General features: G+C 39.5%; 2 protein-coding genes across 8 annotated transcripts in view; one reads left to right on the plus strand and one right to left on the minus strand.

Annotated features, from left to right (window-relative positions):
- Positions 1-6,883, minus strand: part of LOC139961952 (membrane-bound transcription factor site-1 protease-like) — a 30,417-nt gene extending 23,534 nt beyond the window's left edge. Inside the window, exons 1-3 of one of the 2 annotated variants that reach the window (XM_071961676.1) lie at positions 6,718-6,883; positions 2,891-3,298; positions 1,984-2,135 (exon numbers count right to left, since the gene is read on the minus strand). In XM_071961676.1, coding sequence (XP_071817777.1) covers positions 1,984-2,135; positions 2,891-3,077 — 339 coding nt within the window. In that variant the 5' untranslated portion in view covers positions 3,078-3,298; positions 6,718-6,883. Of the gene's footprint in view, positions 1-1,983; positions 2,136-2,890; positions 3,299-6,654; positions 6,678-6,717 lie in introns of those variants that run through there. The other variant, XM_071961684.1, reaches the window with a different exon arrangement.
- A 3,992-nt stretch (positions 6,884-10,875) lies between these two features.
- Positions 10,876-20,463, plus strand: part of LOC139962020 (uncharacterized) — a 154,122-nt gene continuing 144,534 nt past the window's right edge. Inside the window, exons 1-3 of one of the 6 annotated variants that reach the window (XM_071961836.1) lie at positions 10,876-11,231; positions 18,793-18,870; positions 19,595-19,741. In XM_071961836.1, coding sequence (XP_071817937.1) covers positions 11,020-11,231; positions 18,793-18,870; positions 19,595-19,741 — 437 coding nt within the window. In that variant the 5' untranslated portion in view covers positions 10,876-11,019. Of the gene's footprint in view, positions 11,232-14,363; positions 15,409-15,473; positions 15,734-18,792; positions 18,871-19,594; positions 19,742-20,463 lie in introns of those variants that run through there. The other 5 variants (XM_071961854.1, XM_071961845.1, XM_071961860.1 and 2 more) reach the window with 5 other exon arrangements.

The following is a 20,463-nucleotide window of genomic DNA, read 5'->3' on the forward strand; positions in this document are numbered from 1 at the left end:
AATCTTTGTGCAGCTGTGAAACGTAGGACACTTGTTACTGTAAATAACAGGTATTTATTACCATATTTGAAGGGTACAAGGGTCTAAACATTAATTGGAAAAAATAGTCTACTGTGCAGTATTTAACTATCATGGTCACGGTGTATAAACACTGTAAATCGATATAACTATTTGTTCACAGGAATAACAGGCAGACCAGATGTCAGACTATTTAAAAACCAATAAAATGCTCATGAATCATTTCTGTCAATGTAAACATTTCATTTGTAAACACAGTGACTGCAATGCAAATAAAAACAATTTAACACTGAACCTTAACTGCCCTTTTTTCTTATGTGTTGTCAAAATACAGGGAAGAGCCTGCCCAAAAAAAATGCGGTATAGGCTCCAGTTTGCGTATGCTACAGTGTGTTAGGATAATAGTTTTTGTCTCCGAGGAAGAAAAGAAATCACGGATATTCCGCGAATTCGCGGAAAAGCTTGTGCCTGCAAATAAAGGCTGTATCATATAAACCAGATCAACCACCCTTCTTCCAGTGGTGACTTGCCATGTTAGAATTTAAGGTTAAATTCAGAATGCTGAATTTATGCATTGAGTTGGGTAACTTTTGTAATAGAATTAGGTGCTGATATTTCATAATGTTTATTGCTTAAATGAGGACATTGACAGAGTAGTTTGGATTTTTTTCAGTTGAGTTTTAAATACTTTCCCAACCTGTTTCAATTGGTCATGTGTAAGCCAAAAAGAGAATAATTCAGGAAACAATCTGACATTCTCATGATCTCATTCATACCAAGGCAGTGCCAACGTACTCTTTTATCCCTGTACGAAATTTGCTCAAAACGGCAGTATATGCTCCTTTAAATAACATTTGCAGACTACTTAGGAGAGGAGAGAGATGGTCATAAGTGATAGAGACAACGAGATCAAAAATTTGAACAAAACCGTTGAAGATTTGAAGGCCAAAATTGAAGAGCAGCACCAGGAACTGATCGAAGGAGAAGAGGCCAGGAAATGTCTTCACAACACGGTTCAAGAATTAACAGTAACAGAGTTCGCCAAATCAAAGAAATTCAAACTAAAAGTCAGATCCATTTGTTTCCTGAATATAGGAGAGCAAGTTTTCCAAACCTTGAATGCACAGTCAGGAATTCTACCAGTTCAAGCTTTTGTCTCTAAGAAATTGCATTACATTACACTACATACATGTGTGTTTTTGTTTTAAATTGGACCTCCAGAGACACACAGAATGTGCTGTTTGATTTTAAAGTCTTCGGACCAGCCTCAACACAGTCCGAAGTTTTAGTGAAATCTCACAGCTTGTCCAGTTAAGATTAACCTTGGTCATAGGATGGTGGGTACCAGAAAGAAGCATAATAGACACTAGGAATTTGTGTTTGACATTTGCAGACTTCAAAGAAACTGGAGTTTGCTTTTGATCATGTCTTCGGACCAGCCTCGACACAGTCCAAAGTTTTTAGTGAAATCTCACAGCTTGTCCAGGTAAGATTAGCCTTGGTCATAGGATGGTGGGTACCAGAAAGAAGCATAATAGACACTAGGAATTTGTGTTTGACATTCGCAGACTTTGAAGAAACTGGAGTTTGCTTTTGATCATGTCTTCGGACCAGCCTCGACACAGTCCGAAGTTTTTAGTGAAATCTCACAGCTTGTCCAGGTAAGATTAACCTTGGTCATAGGATGGTGGGTACCAGAAAGAAGCATAATAGACACTAGGAATTTGTGTTTGACATTTGCAGACTTCAAAGAAACTGGAGTTTGCTTTTGATCATGTCTTCGGACCAGCCTCGACACAGTCCGAACTTTGTGGTGAAATCTCACAGCTTGTCCAGATAAGATTAGCCTTGGTCATAGGATGGTGGGTACCAGAAAGAAGCATAGTAGGCACTAGGAATTTGAGTTAAGTCATTCTTACTTTCCTACTAACTCATTAATACTTGTCAGGAAACCGTAAATCTTACCCTTAAAACATCAAAGTCGCTTGGAAGAAGAGCTGCAAGGTTCTGTCTGTCGATGATGTTCCATGTTTCTACCTGTGTTTTCCTGAGTGCTGCTGTGATGTAATGAAATCTGGTGGACTCCTTGTAGTAACCATTAAAAACTATAATAAACTCTGTAAGACAGAAAGAAGGGAAAAAAGATAATAAACTCTGCAAAACAGACAGGAGGGAAAAGGACAGCGTCTTGAGTAAAACAAATTAAAACAAGCTCTCAAACTTGACATTTCTGGGCAGGAAATCCTGACTTTAATAATTGTCCCAGAATTTAAGAATGATATCTATGATGATATTTGATAACCTGATCTGTATCACTGCATTCTGTAGAGTTTGTAGCCATTCTTTTCTGAGCATCTCTACATGAATGTAATTTACAACCACTTTCCTTTCTTCAAATGTTGCAAAAAACTGCACTTAGGAGGAGACATTTTTTCCCATGCAGACAAAATGGTTTTTATTTCAATTTTTGTAGATAGCATAGGTACCAAAGTACAAAAACTTAATATTACATGCTAGGAACAGGGAAGTATTAACACAAGTTTACAAGGTAGGATGCAAAATATTTTACTACTGTAAAACTTGTCGTTAATTGCTGTTCCAAAATACCAATTTACCAAATTTCAATTGTCCCAAGAGAACTAAACAGTTGATAACTTCAAAACTAACAAAAGCAAGAAAACCAGAAGAAAAGACGATATTAAGAAATTTGACTAAAATGATCAAAATGATATCATAAAGACATCTGCTAAATATTTGGTTTAAGCATCTACCAACTCAAAATGCAATGTTGCGAACATCTGAGCAGTGGTTGAAGTTTATATGAAGAGTTGAAAAAATTGAAGGCGATGTATCTATTTGATTGAATACTAACCATTCTCTACATGTTGGCTCTCAAAGTCAACCTTAATGCTGCTAACTGGCGAGGGCACCGCTGTCCGATTTGACACTCTTCTATGTCTGTTGTATGTTGAGGTATATTGCACGTTGGAATTACAAACAACCACTAGGGTTGCAATGCTCACCAAAATGGTGGCCCAAAAGTCTGATATTAAATTCATTTCTGAAAAAAATTATAAAAAATTGTCTCGGTAGATTTTTGTATTTTTATCTACTGCTTTCCCACCACAGGAAGCTTGTCGAGTCGTGGCTGGGATTCTTCCATTAGCAAAAGGGTTGTGTGGTCTTCATGCACATAGATCACACAATATGGAAGGATGGCCAAATCTGGAAAGTCTTTATGTCACCTTCTCGCCATTTTGATTTTAATTTGTTTCTTTGTCTGTTGAAAACAAAAGAAGAAACATGAAAACACCACTACGGCAATGAATGATACATTAACTCTAGTCTGGTCTTCTCTTACCTGTTCCCGTAGCAACTCAATAATAACGCAAAATACGAGAGGAGGCAAGATCTTGTGTGACACAATTAATAATTCAGGTAAATTGATAAAATGAGATTCATTTCTGAATGAAATTGAACGTTAACGTCCTAGAGCTATGGTAGTATGAACTGCATAACAATTGCTTTTATCTAGCACACAAGGAAGTCTGAAAATGACCTTTGCCCAAAAGAATGTGGATGCTATGATATTTACACACAACAGATCTAATTATTCTCTTATCGTTATCAAATCATTGTTGCATATAACTTGTAAGCAATAGCTGAATAGGTTAATCTTAATGAACTCTTCACAACTGCAATGAGTACTAACATATATAAGAAACTGTTCTCTACATAGCCATAGATCTCACTAGAAGAACCAAACACATAAAATCATTCAGTAAGTATAGATCTACAATGCTAGCACTTCCAAACTTAATTGCAAACACAACAGGTTCATAAGTTTGTACATTCTATCTCGAGTAGCTGACCTACTTTAAAACAATCATGTTAACAGTCAATGTTTGCTAATGTTCAAGCTGTTTCTACAGATGGAAGACTTAACAGACAAACTTCACAGTAGTCAGTGTCCCAATATCAGGACAGTCTTCCGCGGAACTTGTGACTATCTGAGGAGAGTAAGTACATGGAGTCCGGGGGAAATTTTGGAGACAATGTTTATCCCGGGCTCCTTCATTACATGCAGGGACTGTTGGAAACATCTGGTGACGGTATACTATGGCAACTTGTGGGCTAGGCCCTCTGGGTTTGGCTGATTTTATTGTTAAATATTTGATCAGCAAGTCCCATTCACCACCTAAGCTCTTCAGTTTAGTAATCGTTGCACTGCTGCATATCTTACCCAATCATTGATGCAATAAGCGTTGCGCTGTTGCTGATTTATCTGATCGTTGAACAATGAAGGTGTTGCAATGGTGAGCTATAATCTACTAACCTGATCATTGATTCAATAAGCGTTGCGCTGGTGCATGTTTCCCTGATTCAATAAGCCTTGAAAAGGTGCTAATTTACCTGATTGTCAAGTTATGAAGGTGTTGCACTGGTGCTTATTTACCTGATCGTCAGTTCAATAAAGGTATTGCACTGGCGCAATTGTAATGCATTGCAATGGTACTTAATCACCCAATCATCGGTGCAATAAGTGATGTAATGGTGCTTGTTTAACTAACCAGATGTCGGAAGAAAATGAACATGGCATCAGGCACGTGACAGATCCCAGGGTGGATGTGCACACCCCATAGTTTTTTAACACATGTAAAAAAGTGCATGTGGACCTACAGTACCTGCAAACCTAATTTATAACCTAAATATTTATGTAAATATTGTACACTAGGAATTCTTATAACATTCTGTCTGACAGTGGTGGGGTAGGGGGAACTCAGCCTGTCCACTCTGATTATATTCCAGGCGCTTTAGCCCCCATCCCCAGAAGTATGTACGTAGTGTGGCCCTATGTGACTATCTTTGGTCTTTCACACCATACACTACACTTATTGCGAGGTGACTGTTTCATCCAATTTAATATGTCCTAGAAAAAGCATTCCACAGTAAGAGAACGTACCAACTATGGAGCGTCATGGTGACATTCTCCCAGGTGCTACTAACATATTATCCAACCCATTGCCATTTCGAAGAGATAAGCATTCCGTAGACAACAGAACACCACTATAAAATGGGTATTACTATAAATTTGAGAATTATTACTTAGGTTTAGATGACAACTTTGTGTACATTTACTTTCTGTCTCATAAAAAGCTTGATCTGTATATGGACCCTGTCAACTGTTCGAACAACTTCTGTCAGAATCATATAGATTGCTAACGGCGGCCACTCCTATCATACCATACGCACTTGCTTACATTAAAAAACGGCGTGGAGACTTGTGTTGCTAAGGAATGACGAATCCTGTCGTCTGCTTCTTGTGTCTATTTACATTTTTTGTATAGTCCTAATAGGCTGCTCGATTTCATCTGCAGTTCGATTGTTTTGAAAGAAAATACTCAACAGGCAAATTTGGCATTTGAAAACTCCTGTTAGCATTAGAAAAATGTACAGTTTGCTTACAGGTAGCTTAACAAGGAATGTGTTTATAAGAGATCATGACGTTAGTTATTACAGAAAATACATTCAAGGAGTACTGTATGAGTTGAGTGAGTGCTACAAGGGAGCATGTCACATGACCCTCCCGTTGACCTAGGCTAGTTGGTCCAGTTAATGTTTACCCGGATGGACTGATCAGTTGCAGGATGCAAATATCTCCTCCATGGCTTAATAAGCCCTTCAGCTCATGGACTGTGGTGAGTAGGTGCTTAATATCTGATTGTTCACTGTCACAACCTATTTAAATTGCCGATTTGAAGCCCAATTAAGCCTTAAGGTGTAAATAAGGACAGCTAGGCTATAGCTTTTTTTTTTTGCAGCCAAGCAGAGTTACATACTTAATGAGTTTGAATCCATTTCAGGTATCTACTGATCAAATTGTGGTTTTTTTTTTAAGCTTTTAATACCCTCCCCCCAGTTTTGCACGTTTTTGGGCATTTGGAAATCTTACTCCCTAAAAATAACCAAAAATACCTCAAAATGATACCAATACTCTCTGGGACCTGACCTGTCTGAGCTTAGTTAGAGGCTCAGAGCATAGCAAACAGCATCCAAAGTCAATGGATGTATAGTTTAGTTTGTATACTTAACTTAGGCCTACACTACAGTTACTGGTTAGCTTATCGACGAATGTGTCAATTTAGGTGTATGAAAGAACTTGACACAACAGACATTTTTGTGGTCAAATTCTGCTCAATATTACATTGTGTATGCACAGAACAAACAATATTTTGAGGTCATTACATTACTGAGGAACTACACCTAGGCCTATAGTAGGAGTATGAAAACCGCATAGCCTACACTGATACAGTTGAGTAATTTGGATTTTTCATTGATACTTGATAGACATCGCTAAATTCAAATCCTTAACTTAAGTGCGTCAATTATGACTATGAGCCTACCGTGCTACTACAAATGGGAAATGATGCAGCATACTGTAATTTACGCCTAGGAGTAGGAATATAGTACTACTTCTAGTTCTACCAGGCTACCATTACTGTTGGATATGATACTAGGCCTACTGCCATTGTATTTGTAGGCATAGGCCCCTGAATTAGCCTAACGTTAGGCCTGAGCTCTGGCGGTCTGAGTTATGACACTAAGTTCAATGAAGAGAAATTGTCTCATCCTTACGATTGGGCGACAAGCGGCAAAGGGCTTACAAATGAAACAAACTATGATTACAATCATTCATACCATGGACTGGTTCCCGTATTTCCAAGCTGAAAGAATTAACAAGCTAAGTTTCTGCATAAAGCCTTATATTAAAAGTCGACCGACCAAATCACTCAGTGTCAGGTGTATGGTAATTGTCTGTTTACCGTACCAGAATACGTTTGACATGTACGTACACACAGCGTGTACAGAATACAACAGAACTACTGAAAGATAATGAACAGGGGCTAATAACTGTACATAACAATAATGTGCTATATATGGCGACGGCGTAACGAACGAGGGCGCCATGCAATAAAGATCCCTTTAGAGGAAATTTAAAGAATCTCAGAGCCGTATGTACGGCTCTGAATAATCTATCCGAAATTAATTTGGTTGTGGCAACAAAATGGTTTGTCATGGAAATTGATTTGTTATCATGTGGGTTATCATATTTTGTCTGAAGAAAGGAGGACGAGTTGCTGTAGCTTGCGGGAAGGGTCTAAGATGAGGGTTTCCCCTCCCCTTGCTGGGAAAAATAATTTGTTGGTAACATACATAAGAGTGGTAAGATTTTGGAAGGTAATGATTGAATTTCAGTTACTTTTATCAATTTGGGGTTCTGTACGTGCTTTAGCTAGGGGAGCTAAATCCGAAGTCATCGTCGAAATCCTTTCCACTGCATTTATTACAAGTTTTTTGGAGGTACTAAAATTTGGGCATTTCGCTTCTTAATTTTGAAAGCCCATCGAACGCTGAAGTAAGATCCGGAAATCCGGCTGCAAGGCTAGCTTACCATCTTTGTGAAACGTACATTCATTAGTAGCAGGAGTCTTCTGTGAAATGTTAATTTCTCTCAATTAACTGAAGGAAATTCAGATATTTGCGGAATTCTTGTTCCATTCATTCAACTTAATGGGGAATATTTAATGCTTAGACCTATCACTCCCAATTAGGCTTAATTATTTGTCACGTACGAAGGCGTTTTGTGACGCTTAGAGTGTCCTCGCCACAACCAGGTCTCCGACGAATTTACAAACCCGCCCGGGCCCCCAGGAGCGAAACAAAATCTTTGAACATGATTAAAAAATTACCACTTTGCAGATTATGCAGAATCTACCGTGAATTTTAAATATCTGGTTCGGTTATTTGAATAGTTTCGAACGAATTTATTTTCGAGCACGGACAAATATTTTACCCATCATACGTTTTTGGCGAAGGAAGTGAAACTTGTAATACAGTATAGTTGAGGAACGATTAACGATTAGTGTTCGATGATTTCATGGAAAACCACGGTCTGAACGCCATAAGAAGTTATAGATAATGTCTACGTAATGTACAAGAGCGTTGGACTTGCACCAATCCCTCTTTGGAACTCTGTAAGAATTTGAACAATATATCACTGGAAGAAATTTTAGACATTAAGCGCGCATACTAATATGCTTCCCACTCTAAAGCCCCCCCCCCCCAAAAAAAAGAAGATTCTATGCTAACTATATTTTATATCATATCTATTTTTCTTTTAGCAAGTTTTTCTGCCGTCCCCAATTCTTATTTTGACATAATTCATTAAGGGAGTTGATGGTCTGGGCCAAAAAAGGACCCGCATAATTATGCACGCATTGTGTGCATAGGCGTAGGAGGCGGGGTGGGGGGGGGGGGCTGCAGCCCCCAACCAAATATTTTTGAAAAAATTCAGCAATACATGCTGAGAATTATTCGGGCACGTACTGAAAGAAATATGATTTGCAATGTGTTTTTCAATAGTTAAACTTATATTATTATTATCATTGTTATTGTACCGACTTCCCAATAATTATAACCAATATGGAAGGGTAATAAAATGGCAAATGATTGTATGTCATTGGCAGGCGATGTAATAACCAATGAATGCCTATTTGATATGCACATTAACATGCTGAACGCTCGCGGAGCGCGTGAAAATTATGGTTATATTTTCGGGCAAGGCGTTAAAGCCCCCCCCCCCCCCCCCAATCAAATTGGTCTCCTACGCCTATGACTGTGTGAAATCTTCGATAGATCAAAATAATTTCGTCCTCTCCTCGTACGTGTAACATATTCAGCACTAAAACAGGTCTACTATCGATTCTTGAATATGTTCCTTTGACACAAATCTTCTTCTTCTTCATACGTTGCAGAAACCCATAGGGCAACGCGCAACGAGGAGATAGACAGCACTATAGCGGCACGCCAGACGACACCTAAATGTGTCGATGCTCTGCGCGCACACTTGCTCATCTTTTAGGTTATTCCAACCAGCAATGGCAGAGGGAAAAAAAGATTGCTTATACTGGGGGGTCTTACAATGAATGTACTTAAGGGCTTTACTATTATGGTTGACTTGATTCCTAATTATGTTATCCGCAGCACAATCTTTAAACTGCGTAGTCTTGATCCGTCTCCTAGTGGGAGGGCAGTGAGGTAATGATCCTGTTGAATAGCTGGGAATTGGTCATTCATAATCTTGTAGAGAGTACATAGTTTATCACTTTTTCTACGTTTTTCAAGTGTTGGGAGTTCTAGCAGGCGCGGCGGAACGGAAAAATTATTGTGGGGGCTAATGTGTGGAGACTATCTAAGCGGAGCGCCACCATCGGTTGGCGCGGAGCGTACAAGAAAATTGTGGGCTTTTTCAAACCCCCAGATGGCCGGAAACGGCACTTCCCGAGTGTTTTATGCTGCGAATACCTGGCCCTAAAATATGGGTCTCAAGCCTGCAATTTCTCAGATTGCACGTAAAGTATGTAAAAACATTGTAATTTGTATATTCGATGGTGTTTTAAGAGAGTAGCTATTCTCGTAGTGTACTCGCAAAGACGTTTTTGAGTGTAGTAAGGGCAGTGGCGGAGCTAGGAGTATTGGTCGGGGGGGGGGGCAAGAATGGTCTGTAGGGGCGCTTTCGACACTATCTAAGCGGAGCGCCACCACAGGTTGGCGCGGAGCGTACAGAAAATTTTTGAGTAAAGATACTCCCGAGATTGCAGGAAATGACCCTCTCCGGGGCCTTGCTAATTTGCAGATAAACGAAGAATAAATAGGTGTCGTCGCCATTTTGTCGGAAAATTACACCGACAGAATATGACAAATGTCAATAGGTATATGAGAGCGCAATAAAATAGTCAAAAATCGCGAATAAGTAAAAAGTAGTGAAAAGCTGAAAAGGGCGCCAGCAGTCCATTTGAGTCTGTCAGGGGGGGGGGGGGCATCCGCCCCTGACTGTATATATGGACGCTCGAACCGCCACTAAGTAAGGGGATGTTGGAGAACTGGCTGAAATGAGGCAAGTCATTGGCCTAAGACGAAGTTGTGTTACGCTTACCGGTACTCACATTCACTGCTTCCACTTTTCACGGGGCGTGAAGACGCGGTTGGGGTGACAATGTGGTCTATAGCCAAGGGACGGGCCGAGGGTCCCCCAGCAATTACTAAAATTATTACAACTATTGAGTATACGTGTGCATCGGACAGATCGACAAGTATGCATTGAAAAATGGGCCTTGGTAAATATTGGGGGGGGGGGCTTATCATGCATTTGCCCCCTCAACTTTTTTATTGGGGGGCTGAGCCCCCCCCCCCCCCAAGCCCCCCCCCCCCGGTTCCGCCGCCACTGAGTTCTAGTTCTTCGAGCAGTCTAGTCATAAACCCTTCCTCCCGGGAAGTATATAGTCACCGCTAATATAAAGCGAGCAGCTCTACGTTGAATTCTTTCCAAGCGATTAATGTCCCCTTGTTGGTAGGGATCCCAAATTATGGAAGCATATTCCAAGCTACTTCTCACCAGAGATGTATAAATATAAATATAATGATAACACAAATAAACTCGTCAGTTCAAACCTAATTGTTTATTTTGAAAGGCACATCTCTAATAACTTTTTACCGTTGCATTTTGCAAATGATATATAAGTCAGGCTGCAATCATTCGGAATTATTTCACGCGCCAAATTAAATTCCAACACTATTACCCTTCATCTACGTAGGGATTATATAGATGTTGTGCCATTCGTTTTTCCCACATTCAGAGAATAGTGAACGAATTAATCCGTTTTCGAAAATATTGTGTCCCACACAATTCTTGGAACTTCTCAAGTCCAAACGATACCAATGTACACAAAACCATATGAATGACAACAAGGTAGTGACGTCACACTTGGGAATTTCATTCATAAACTAACAGGCCAGACCTGACCAAAGAGCTACAATGCATATAGTGAACAATGTATGGTATAGTACATTTATCATAAGAACTTCTCTAGGCCTAGGCCTATGTGTTCTATCGACAAAACGAAAAGCCATTGTTGACAATTATATTATTCTCCGTTTCAAATGGAGGCAATGTCATCTTCGAAAAGAAAATATAAAGACCTGAGGAATCTTCCTTCGGAAGAAAAGAAGAAATGGCGAAAGGAACAGATACGAACCAGCAACAACCGAAGAGTTCGCATCGGAAATGAGTTTGAAAGATGGATTGCCTTGAAGGAGACTCTGGGTCTGAAAACCGACACAGAGGTTGCCAACCTCTTGTTAGACTGGTATTGGTAGGTGAAGCGATTAGTCATCTTTATCTATAACCTAAGGTTGAAAGAGTAGCTATGTTTTCTTGCGAGGAATAATCCAGCAGTGTAGCTAACTGTAGCGTAGTGTTTAGAATAGGCCGGGTTTTTAGACCAGATGTAACATTAGGCGGTTAGTATCGTAGCTATCATGAATATAACATGCGGATCCTCTTCCCCATCTTTCTTCTGACCCCTTCCCTCCCACCGATTTTCCTCTCTTTCCGTATTAGACATTTATTGCAATGTAATAGTAGGCCCGTCTACACCACTACAGTGCTATATTGCAGGCTAGGCTACCTTGTTTGTCACAGCAGTGCATATAATGAAGGATGCCATTTGCGTTACAGTACAAAGCTTAGCCTAGGCATAAATCACAACATAATAATACTGTATTTCGAACTATAAGTTAACCATGGTAGCATCTGTGACACCCATATTTAATTCATGATACCATGGATGACCTAATTCCATTGTCCTTATTTGAAAGGTATGTTTCAGTGGAGGAATTAGGGGACGGGATGGGGGGGGGGGGGGTTGTAAATCACCCCAAGTGATTTAAAAGAAAGGATCATGAGCCTTTATGGAAGGGCTTCATAGGCTTGAAGGAGTGATCTAATTCTCACCGATTGAATAGAAAACATCCAATGACTGTTCACTTTACCCTAAACTGAAGCCAATTGGCCAGGGACGGAATGGGGGGGCATGGATCTCTGGCTCCCCCTTTGCACGTAGTAAGGGGAAGTTTGTTACATGTTGCCAATATGGATCCATGTACTTAGTATTTGATTGCAACTTTGGCAAGTCTAATGTTTGTTTACGAAATTTCTCACTGTTTGACCATGTGATTTTGGAGTGCTTTCTTTGTTTATTGTTGATGTGGCAGTGCTAGCATATATCTCGCATTTCTGTGTTGACATGAGTTACATGAGTTTACATTTTATATAGATCTAATAAATTTTCACATTGTATCATGATCAAGCTTACGGCACATTAGGTGCTCTTTGATGCAAAATGTATGCTTTGCTTGAAGAGCCAATTATGATTATAGTTGTCAGCATTTGTTATTTTAGTCTGACATGTGTATAGATTATTGTAAAGTCATTTAGAATATGCACAGATTGCCACTTCAAGCAGGGATGTGCTTAGGAATATTTGAGTGCTGGGCAGGTTTCTGCGATCGTGTGATCCATGTCCTGGGGGAGTCTAAGGGATGGGGTGTCCCCCTTCCCTATGGAAAATATTATAAGTATGCAGAGATGGCAAAATGGTGCTAACTTTTTCCTGTTCCAGAGCTAACTTTTGTGCGAAGTGTATTCTACCATATTTTGCTAATGGTAAAAGTTGTTAAATTATAATCATCAACAATAGTGCAGGGCCGTAATGTTTGAAAAGCACTGTTTGTGCTAGGCGGTATTTAGAACTGCCGGGCATAGCCACCTGCCGCCCGCCGGGCGTAATGTATCCCTGTTCAATGCAGTCTACATTAGCATCAATGCCATCTACCCAGTGATTGAGACATACATGGCTAATTAAGGTTGTTTTTTTTATTTAGGTTGAAAATACTCTTAGTATATATCTGTTCCATTTCTTGCTTCATTCATTCATTCATTTATTTGTGTTATCACAAAGACTAATTGATAATTAATATATCAAAGAGGTAAAACTAGAGCAGAATACGACCTAAGTGAAAAGTACAAGCCATAAAAAGTGGAAATACCCCCACTCAAAAAATAGACACATAACAACCCCTCCGAGTCCCAACTCAGCCACCAACCCCCCTCCCTCCCTCCTCCCTCCCCCTCCCTCCCCCCTCAGGCCCCTCCCCCAACACACACAAATTCACACTGACCCACTCATATACAACACAAATATTGTATGATGTGATATATGTAATGTGTTTTTAAAGTACATGACAATGTATGTATCTTTGCAGATTGCTATAGACAGTATTTCACACTTTCTTCTTTATCTGACTTAGTAGCTTCTTTTCACTTTGTTTTTTTTTTTTTTGTAAAAGAGTTTAACAGTACTTGATTTCTATTCGTGAAAACTCCTTGCTAATGAGAATGGGACATTTGTGACATTGGTTGCATATTTCCGTGTGTGTGACACCTTGGCTTGTCACCATGACAACTGAGCATGCATTTCTTGCATACACTTTGTGCGTCAGAAAAATTAGAAAGTTCTTGGCTGCTTTTGGAGTTGATGGAGGTCAAAGGTCATTTGAAACAACCTTTAGCCAAGATATGAGAACCATGCTTACTCAACAACAATAGATTTGGGGAATTCCATCTGACTTAGGTGACCCTTCGAGAGTGCTAGATCTCTAGTAGTTATGAAGGAGGTCAAAGGTCATTTGAGGTCAACAGTGCATGGTCCAAATCTGAAAAACTTGAAGAGCAGCTACCTCAGTAAGCCCATTAGTAAGTTCTCAGTTTCTAATATCGTTTTTTTTTTCTTTTGTGACTTTGGTCATCTGCTGTTCAGTGTGTGATATTGGTCATCAGCAGGTCAGTTTGTGATAAGGCATAATGTGCACAGCAGTGCACAACTTACAATCTGAATGTGATCATAAACAACACCTACAGTGGTCATCAGAAGAGTTCCATGTAATTTGTGCATAGCTGAGTTATATTGCCTTTGATGATTGACATCTTTTTTGATGCTCAGTTTCAGCAAGGACTTCTCAAGATCATGTGTGTGATTTCAACTGGTCTCAGACAGATGTCAAAGGTGTCCTAATTCTGTGTGATATAATCTCAATGATTTTAGAGGAAATGGTTTTGACAGTAGTTTGTAAAAGAGTTTCTAAAATAAAGCCACATATTAAAGTTTCATTTAGGAACAGTATTCAATCCATGGAGTATTATTTTATTTCTTACATCTGCTTGGGTTAATTGATAATGAATACCTCTACCACTATGATTGATAATGGTGATTTGGTTTGTTTTTCCAATAAATTTTCCAAGTAGTGTTTTTTTGTTTCATATTAGCACTGTGGTACTCATTATGTCATATGAATAAAACTGTCAAACACTGCAAATGAAACTTCGATTAAAAAAAAAATTGCATGTCACCTGTTTATTCTGAAGAAAAAAAACAATTACCCCCATCTCCCACCCAAAGAACAAGGAGGAGAAAAACAACAACATTTAAAATGAAACATTTTAGAAGAATTTGCTGATATGCATTAGTAATTACCATTAGACTTATCAATAAATTGCATTTAAAAACATATAGTTTACATATAATATGTCGGCCATCAAAGGAAGTTCACTGCGTACAAAGCTGACTATGTAGCTAAACCAGGGAGTTGTTATGGAAATAACAACTCCCTGGCTAAACAGAACGTTGTTATTTCCCCGTGTACACACAGCAAGCACTGCAGCACTTAGCTTTTCATGAGACAAATGCGGTATATTTTTAACCATAGTTTCCTGTTCGTATAGTCAGTTTTTGACAATTTTGCTAAGCCTCCTGGGTGTTATTTCAAACATGATTGCTCCTTCATCAAACAAAGACATTAACCTATGGGGTTTGTGCCGCGAAACGAACGTTAATTTATCAGTAATTAGGGACGCCATTTCGTTTCGTCGCCCAGACGTGTTTAGCATATTATTATTAATCATATGTAGGCTTCATAGCGGCCTGTGATTCAAATACAACCAATGGGTGATCTGAAACAACTTGATTGATAGGTGTTAAATATAGATTTAATTCACAAATAACCTCCGTTTGCGACGATATGACTAGCACAATGCGTGTAGGTTTATATGCATGTGTATAATAATAATAGGAAAAACGGCAAGTGCAGTGCAGTCTAAATTGTGTGGAAAATATATATATACAACACGGGTAATACGTGCAGCAATCATATCAATATTTACGTATATAATGTTGCAGTGTGATCATAACACCGGCATACTAGAAAGTCAAAACAGAAAATAATGGATCTTGATAAATGGAAGGTAACAAAGGGGAAGTATAAAAACTTGAGCCATTTTACATTTCCTGAGAAACAGGAGTGGCGAAGAATTCAGAAGAAGCAATGTAATGATACTCGCGTACGACTCGGAGGTCAGTTGGCGCGATGGGTTTCACTGAAGAAAACATTAGGTTTGCGCAACGATCCGGAGGTCGCTCAAGTCTTACTAGATGGGTGAGTACCCTCTCTTTCTTTTGCGTTCTAGAGAATAAATTGTTTTGGAAGGTTATCTCTGCCCAACTTATTTGTCAAAAGTGTCGGGTGATGTTAAAGCTTCGCACAGTTAAACGGAACAGTCGATAGGCTCTTGTACGATATAGCGTGTGAACCTGACACCGCTTATATCTATGGGTGTTATGATTGTTGCGCGTGAGAGGAACTTATGCCAAGGTTGAGCTTGGAATGGGAACGCCCCAACCTGCACCCACCCGACCCCTGATACAACGCTAAGGAAACCAATGGATCAACAGTGGATGTCGTAAATGGAAGGAAAGAACTGGTAGGCCAAAATGTTGACATATTTATAGGGATAAAGCAGTTAATCAGTGTTTCTTTGTTCGTTATGGATTATTAGGCCTACTTCATTTGGAGCGCGGGGCAAAAGTTCGGCGTATGCATACACAAGTTGTATGCCTGGCAACACGGCTTTTCAAAGCAAGTTGGCGAATTTTGTTCAAAATTTGTTCACTATTTTGGTGCATGTACCCTGTTTGGTAGCCTTAGTTTGTTTTGCCAATGATCAATAGAACATTAATGAATGAATTGAAGTATATTTGCAACATTTCAGTAGATTTTACCGGCTCCGTTAGTTGTTCCCCCCTGCCAGGAGTGCGGATATAGTTCACTCCAAAACGACCGGTGCAGGGGGAGGGGGGGGGGGGGGTTGGGGGGGTTGGGGAGGGAGGTTCGAGTATTCTACAGGGCCTACGGCGGTGTAGGTATTCACGCATCACGGACGGAATTTTGCTTTTCGCGGGCCGGATCATTCTGCAGGGAAACTTCCTTTATACAACCACAAAACTGCAGGAAGGAGAAGAAGATGAAGTCAATTGAAACAAAAAACGCACACACACATAAAAGAAAAAAAATCTTCGAAGGACCAGTAGTTCTAGACTAAGTCAAACTTCATTGTAAAGGCTATAGATTTATAGTATTATAGGCTACGTATAAGAGTGTGTTACAGTACTACATATATCTCCAAGCATGTTTGACCATGTATGGTTGTTAACGATGACGAACATTAAGTTACAACAACACAATAAAATGTGGCTTTGCTTTATAACCAACGCCGTGGGACAAGTGTCTTTGACCCTACCAACAGAGGTTTCAGAACAAGTTCGGGCCCAGAGACAACAATTCTACCGGGCTCCCTATTTGCTGCTCTCTTTATGTTGGAATACACAATATTCAGTGTGTCCCATTTTCCCAATTTCTTTTGCTGGGTCCCAACTTGATCACATGCGCAGGGCTGTATAACCCCTAGCCTGAATATAACATAATGGCTGCTCTTTTATGGAACGCAATGATAACGTAAAGATACAGGCTAGTATAGCGTCATACATGCTATTGCGGCTCTTTTGGCGTTCCACGAAGAGTTATCAAATGTAGTGAACCTTTTGGCGCGAAACCAGAACACGAAAAGGACCATAACACTGGTGGTGATGATGATGATGATGATAGAAAAGTAGTACACGGTGACTCTACAAAGCCATGGTTAGTTCTCTCGTAAGGATTTACCCATAGTATATGACGTAACAAGGAAACTGCCGTCTGTGCATGCCACTCCATTGTCACGGGTAGACTGTGTCAAATGCAAACAGCTCGCCAGGTGCGTGTGCACACTGACTTCGACTGGTAACCCTCACAGATACAACTGTACTGAGGTTAGATATTAACGCTTGAAAAATCTCATCAATATTTGCTATTGTTGAGTACTATATGTATACATCGACACAATGACACTCAACTATACGCATTGCATGAGAGTAATTCTCTCACTATACTGCTACTAAAACAATTTGTAGCCCCTAGCCTTGGTTTCGTTATCCCTGCATGGTTACGTACTTTCACAGGTCGTGACTTCGTGAACCGAAGCAAGGAAATATGAATAATTAAAGGCTAATAAGGTGTTTATCTGGATTTCTGTGGCCTTTTTATTGCATTCCAGCGACAATAACATATCAGTAACTTGCTACTAATGAAAGAGAGATTATCATGGTATAACTTTTACTCAGCGAACCCTTATTAACCTTCAATTAACCTTTCAGTGAAATATTGTCGTTTTGTTCACCATACTAATTATGCATGCAAACCACACCTATTTATATTTCCCTATTTAGATACAACCAAACAAAATACAACTATCACGTGTTAAGTTGTTGACAATAACATACTTCTTTTCGGGCATATTGTGCAATGACTTATCCGTACCCATGCAGTGCAGTATCCAAGTTTGCAACTTACGCGATTTACTGTGCTGGAAGTAGTAGCCCGAATCTTAGGGTACAACTACATACACTGACCATAAACAGAGATGCCAAGGTCAGATGTTTTTTAGGCGGGTGAAAATTGTCTGGTGCTGTTGGTTACGTACACCATCTAAGTGGAGCGCCACCATGGGTTGGCGCGAAGCGTACAAGAAAATTTTGGGATCTTACGGCCGGAAACATCACTTCCCGGGTCATCTAAGCTGAATCTATACTGTCTCCATATTTGTATTGTGTCTATTTTTTTTCATTCCAGAAAAAATATCTTGAAATAAAAAAAATCTCTGAAATTTACGGACGCTGTAGCGTTCACGTGTGTCGTAACGGTATTATTTTCACGAATCGTATAGGAAACGTTGCTTTCAGCCGGGCATATTTAGCACGATCGGCTTTGAGTAATTTCCGATCCTGGCGGTTCTGAGATAATTCGCATTTTGGTGTGATGAAATGAATTTCACGCTAGCAATGATACACTTTCACAGGAAAAACTTTGTGGGCCTACAATGCGGGAGATTCTTTAAAAATGCGGGAGTTTTTTGGAAAATGCGGGAGATTCGGACAGGTGGGCGGGTGAGCGGGAGACGACCCGAAAATGCGGGTGACACCCGCCCAAAGCGGGTGACTTGGCAGCACTGCATAAACTTGTTTCAAAAGATGGAAAGAGGTCGTGGTAAGAAGATTAACAAACGCTTGGTAGATATGACCACGCCAGAACAGAAGCAAGGAAAAGTGGAGCAATGGAGAAAGAGCAATGCATGTCGCATAAGGATCGGTGATCAACTGGACAGCTGTCCAGTTGATCACCGATTCCTATGCGACACCTATAGAATTAGCAAAGTACCTATTGAACAGGTTGGCCGTCCGTCCTGTTTGACGTGGGTTGTGTATTAACGTTAAAGATCTGCTTTATTGGCTCCAGTTATAGCACTAAGCACGATATAGCTAATATGTTACAACTCAGTATGGTTAAATCTTTTAGAGAATAAAATCAATTGGGTAATCAAAATGTTATTCTGTTAAGAGATTAAGAAATGTTTTCAACTCTTTTTCGTTCACATTTAATATTTTCCAGCTATGACCGACTCGAGTCATTTGAAGGGCCTTCCATAGCAGTCGTACCAGATCAAGCAGAGAGTGATTCACCTGGCCAGTAAGATATGATATATATTTGTTGCCATAGCAAACCAGTTATGTTTTGCATTTTAACATCTTGAGCCTGTGTAAATTAAATGTGCATAAAGTTTGCTTAAAGAGCTTGATGCATCATTGCTTACAACATACATTTGATGCCTTAAGAATGTTGCTTTTCATAGCAAATATTGACATATTCCAAAGTCTTTGTCACTTTGAAGACAGGTATGACTATGTTATAATCATTTCATTTGGGTAAATTACAGTTTATATTTCAGTATTAAAGGATGGATCTTCACTAAGTGTTCAATAGGATTAAATGACATAGCACAATGTACAGTTACCCCTCACACTCCCCTGATCACTTCCCCCTTCAGGCATGAGCTTTTTCCGCGAATTCGCGGAATATCCGTGATTTCTTTTCTACCTCGGGGACAAAAGCTATTATCCTAACACACTGTAGCATACGAAAACTGGAGCCTATACCGCAATTTTGGCAAAGTTCCGTGATTTTTATTTACCCCAGGCTCATCCCTGCCCCTTCCTCCTTGAAAAAATAATGCAGTATCGGGCATAAATACGTATGAAAACATGCGTTTGGTGGAGGAATAGAGTGTGCCACAATGATGTCTCTTCTGTTTATTAAGCTATACCGCCGTTGTTTGCTTCTTGTACGGTTGATAAATTAATTCAGTTCCGTGATGAATGAACCTGCCTTCTTGTTTTTCCTATGGCACACCTAGCAGCATAGCAACTGATCGTGGTACACCAACCAGCCTTGCTTCTCACAGTAGGACACATAGCGGTCTGACATCTCCCAATAATACACCACCAAGAAAGCTACCATCTCACAGCTCATCGGAAAACGACCAACCTGCTTTATCTACGGCGTAAGAACTAATTCTGTTTCATGTGGATTTGTCCTAACTATTATAAAAAGCAAGAACAATGTGAAAAACACAGATCGCATTGAAAGCATGCAGCACATTGAGTGTTTTAGGAGAAAGGTCAAAATTAGCAGTTGGACTCTTTTCTTCCCCCAAAGTATCATCCCTTCCCACATATCAAGAGAATATCAGTGATAATTAACCCTTGGCTCTGTATTATGGATAAATACATATCTACCAATTTTGCATGAAAAAGTCATTGATAACATATAAAATCTACTGGAACTATCATGAAGATTGACACCAAGACTTCAAAATAATAAGATGCATTGAATGTTTTTAAAACAACGGTCACGACATTGGTTATGATGGATTGAGACAGCCAATCAAAATTTTTGTACCTGTCAGTCTTTACATCAAGTAACAGTAATTCTCCAATTAACTTTGAAACCTTCATGAATTGATTTATGGGAAGTTTATTAGAAAAGTTTTATGCTTTGATATTTTGCCAGCAAAATATTTTATTAGACAGATCTTTTTGTGCAAAAATTTCATCTCTAATGTAGATGTGTCTAATACTTGAGTACAAAGGTCATTATTGTTATTAAATGGCAGCAAAAAAAAACAAAGCTTGAACATATTGCCTTGTTTAAATTATTTAGTTTTTCTCAAGCTTAATGGCATCATCATCGTTTTGCAGAGCCATTGGTATTTCCAGATTATGA

This window comes from Apostichopus japonicus, chromosome 3 (assembly GCF_037975245.1).
Source record: "Apostichopus japonicus isolate 1M-3 chromosome 3, ASM3797524v1, whole genome shotgun sequence".
Taxonomy (NCBI): domain Eukaryota; kingdom Metazoa; phylum Echinodermata; class Holothuroidea; order Aspidochirotida; family Stichopodidae; genus Apostichopus; species Apostichopus japonicus.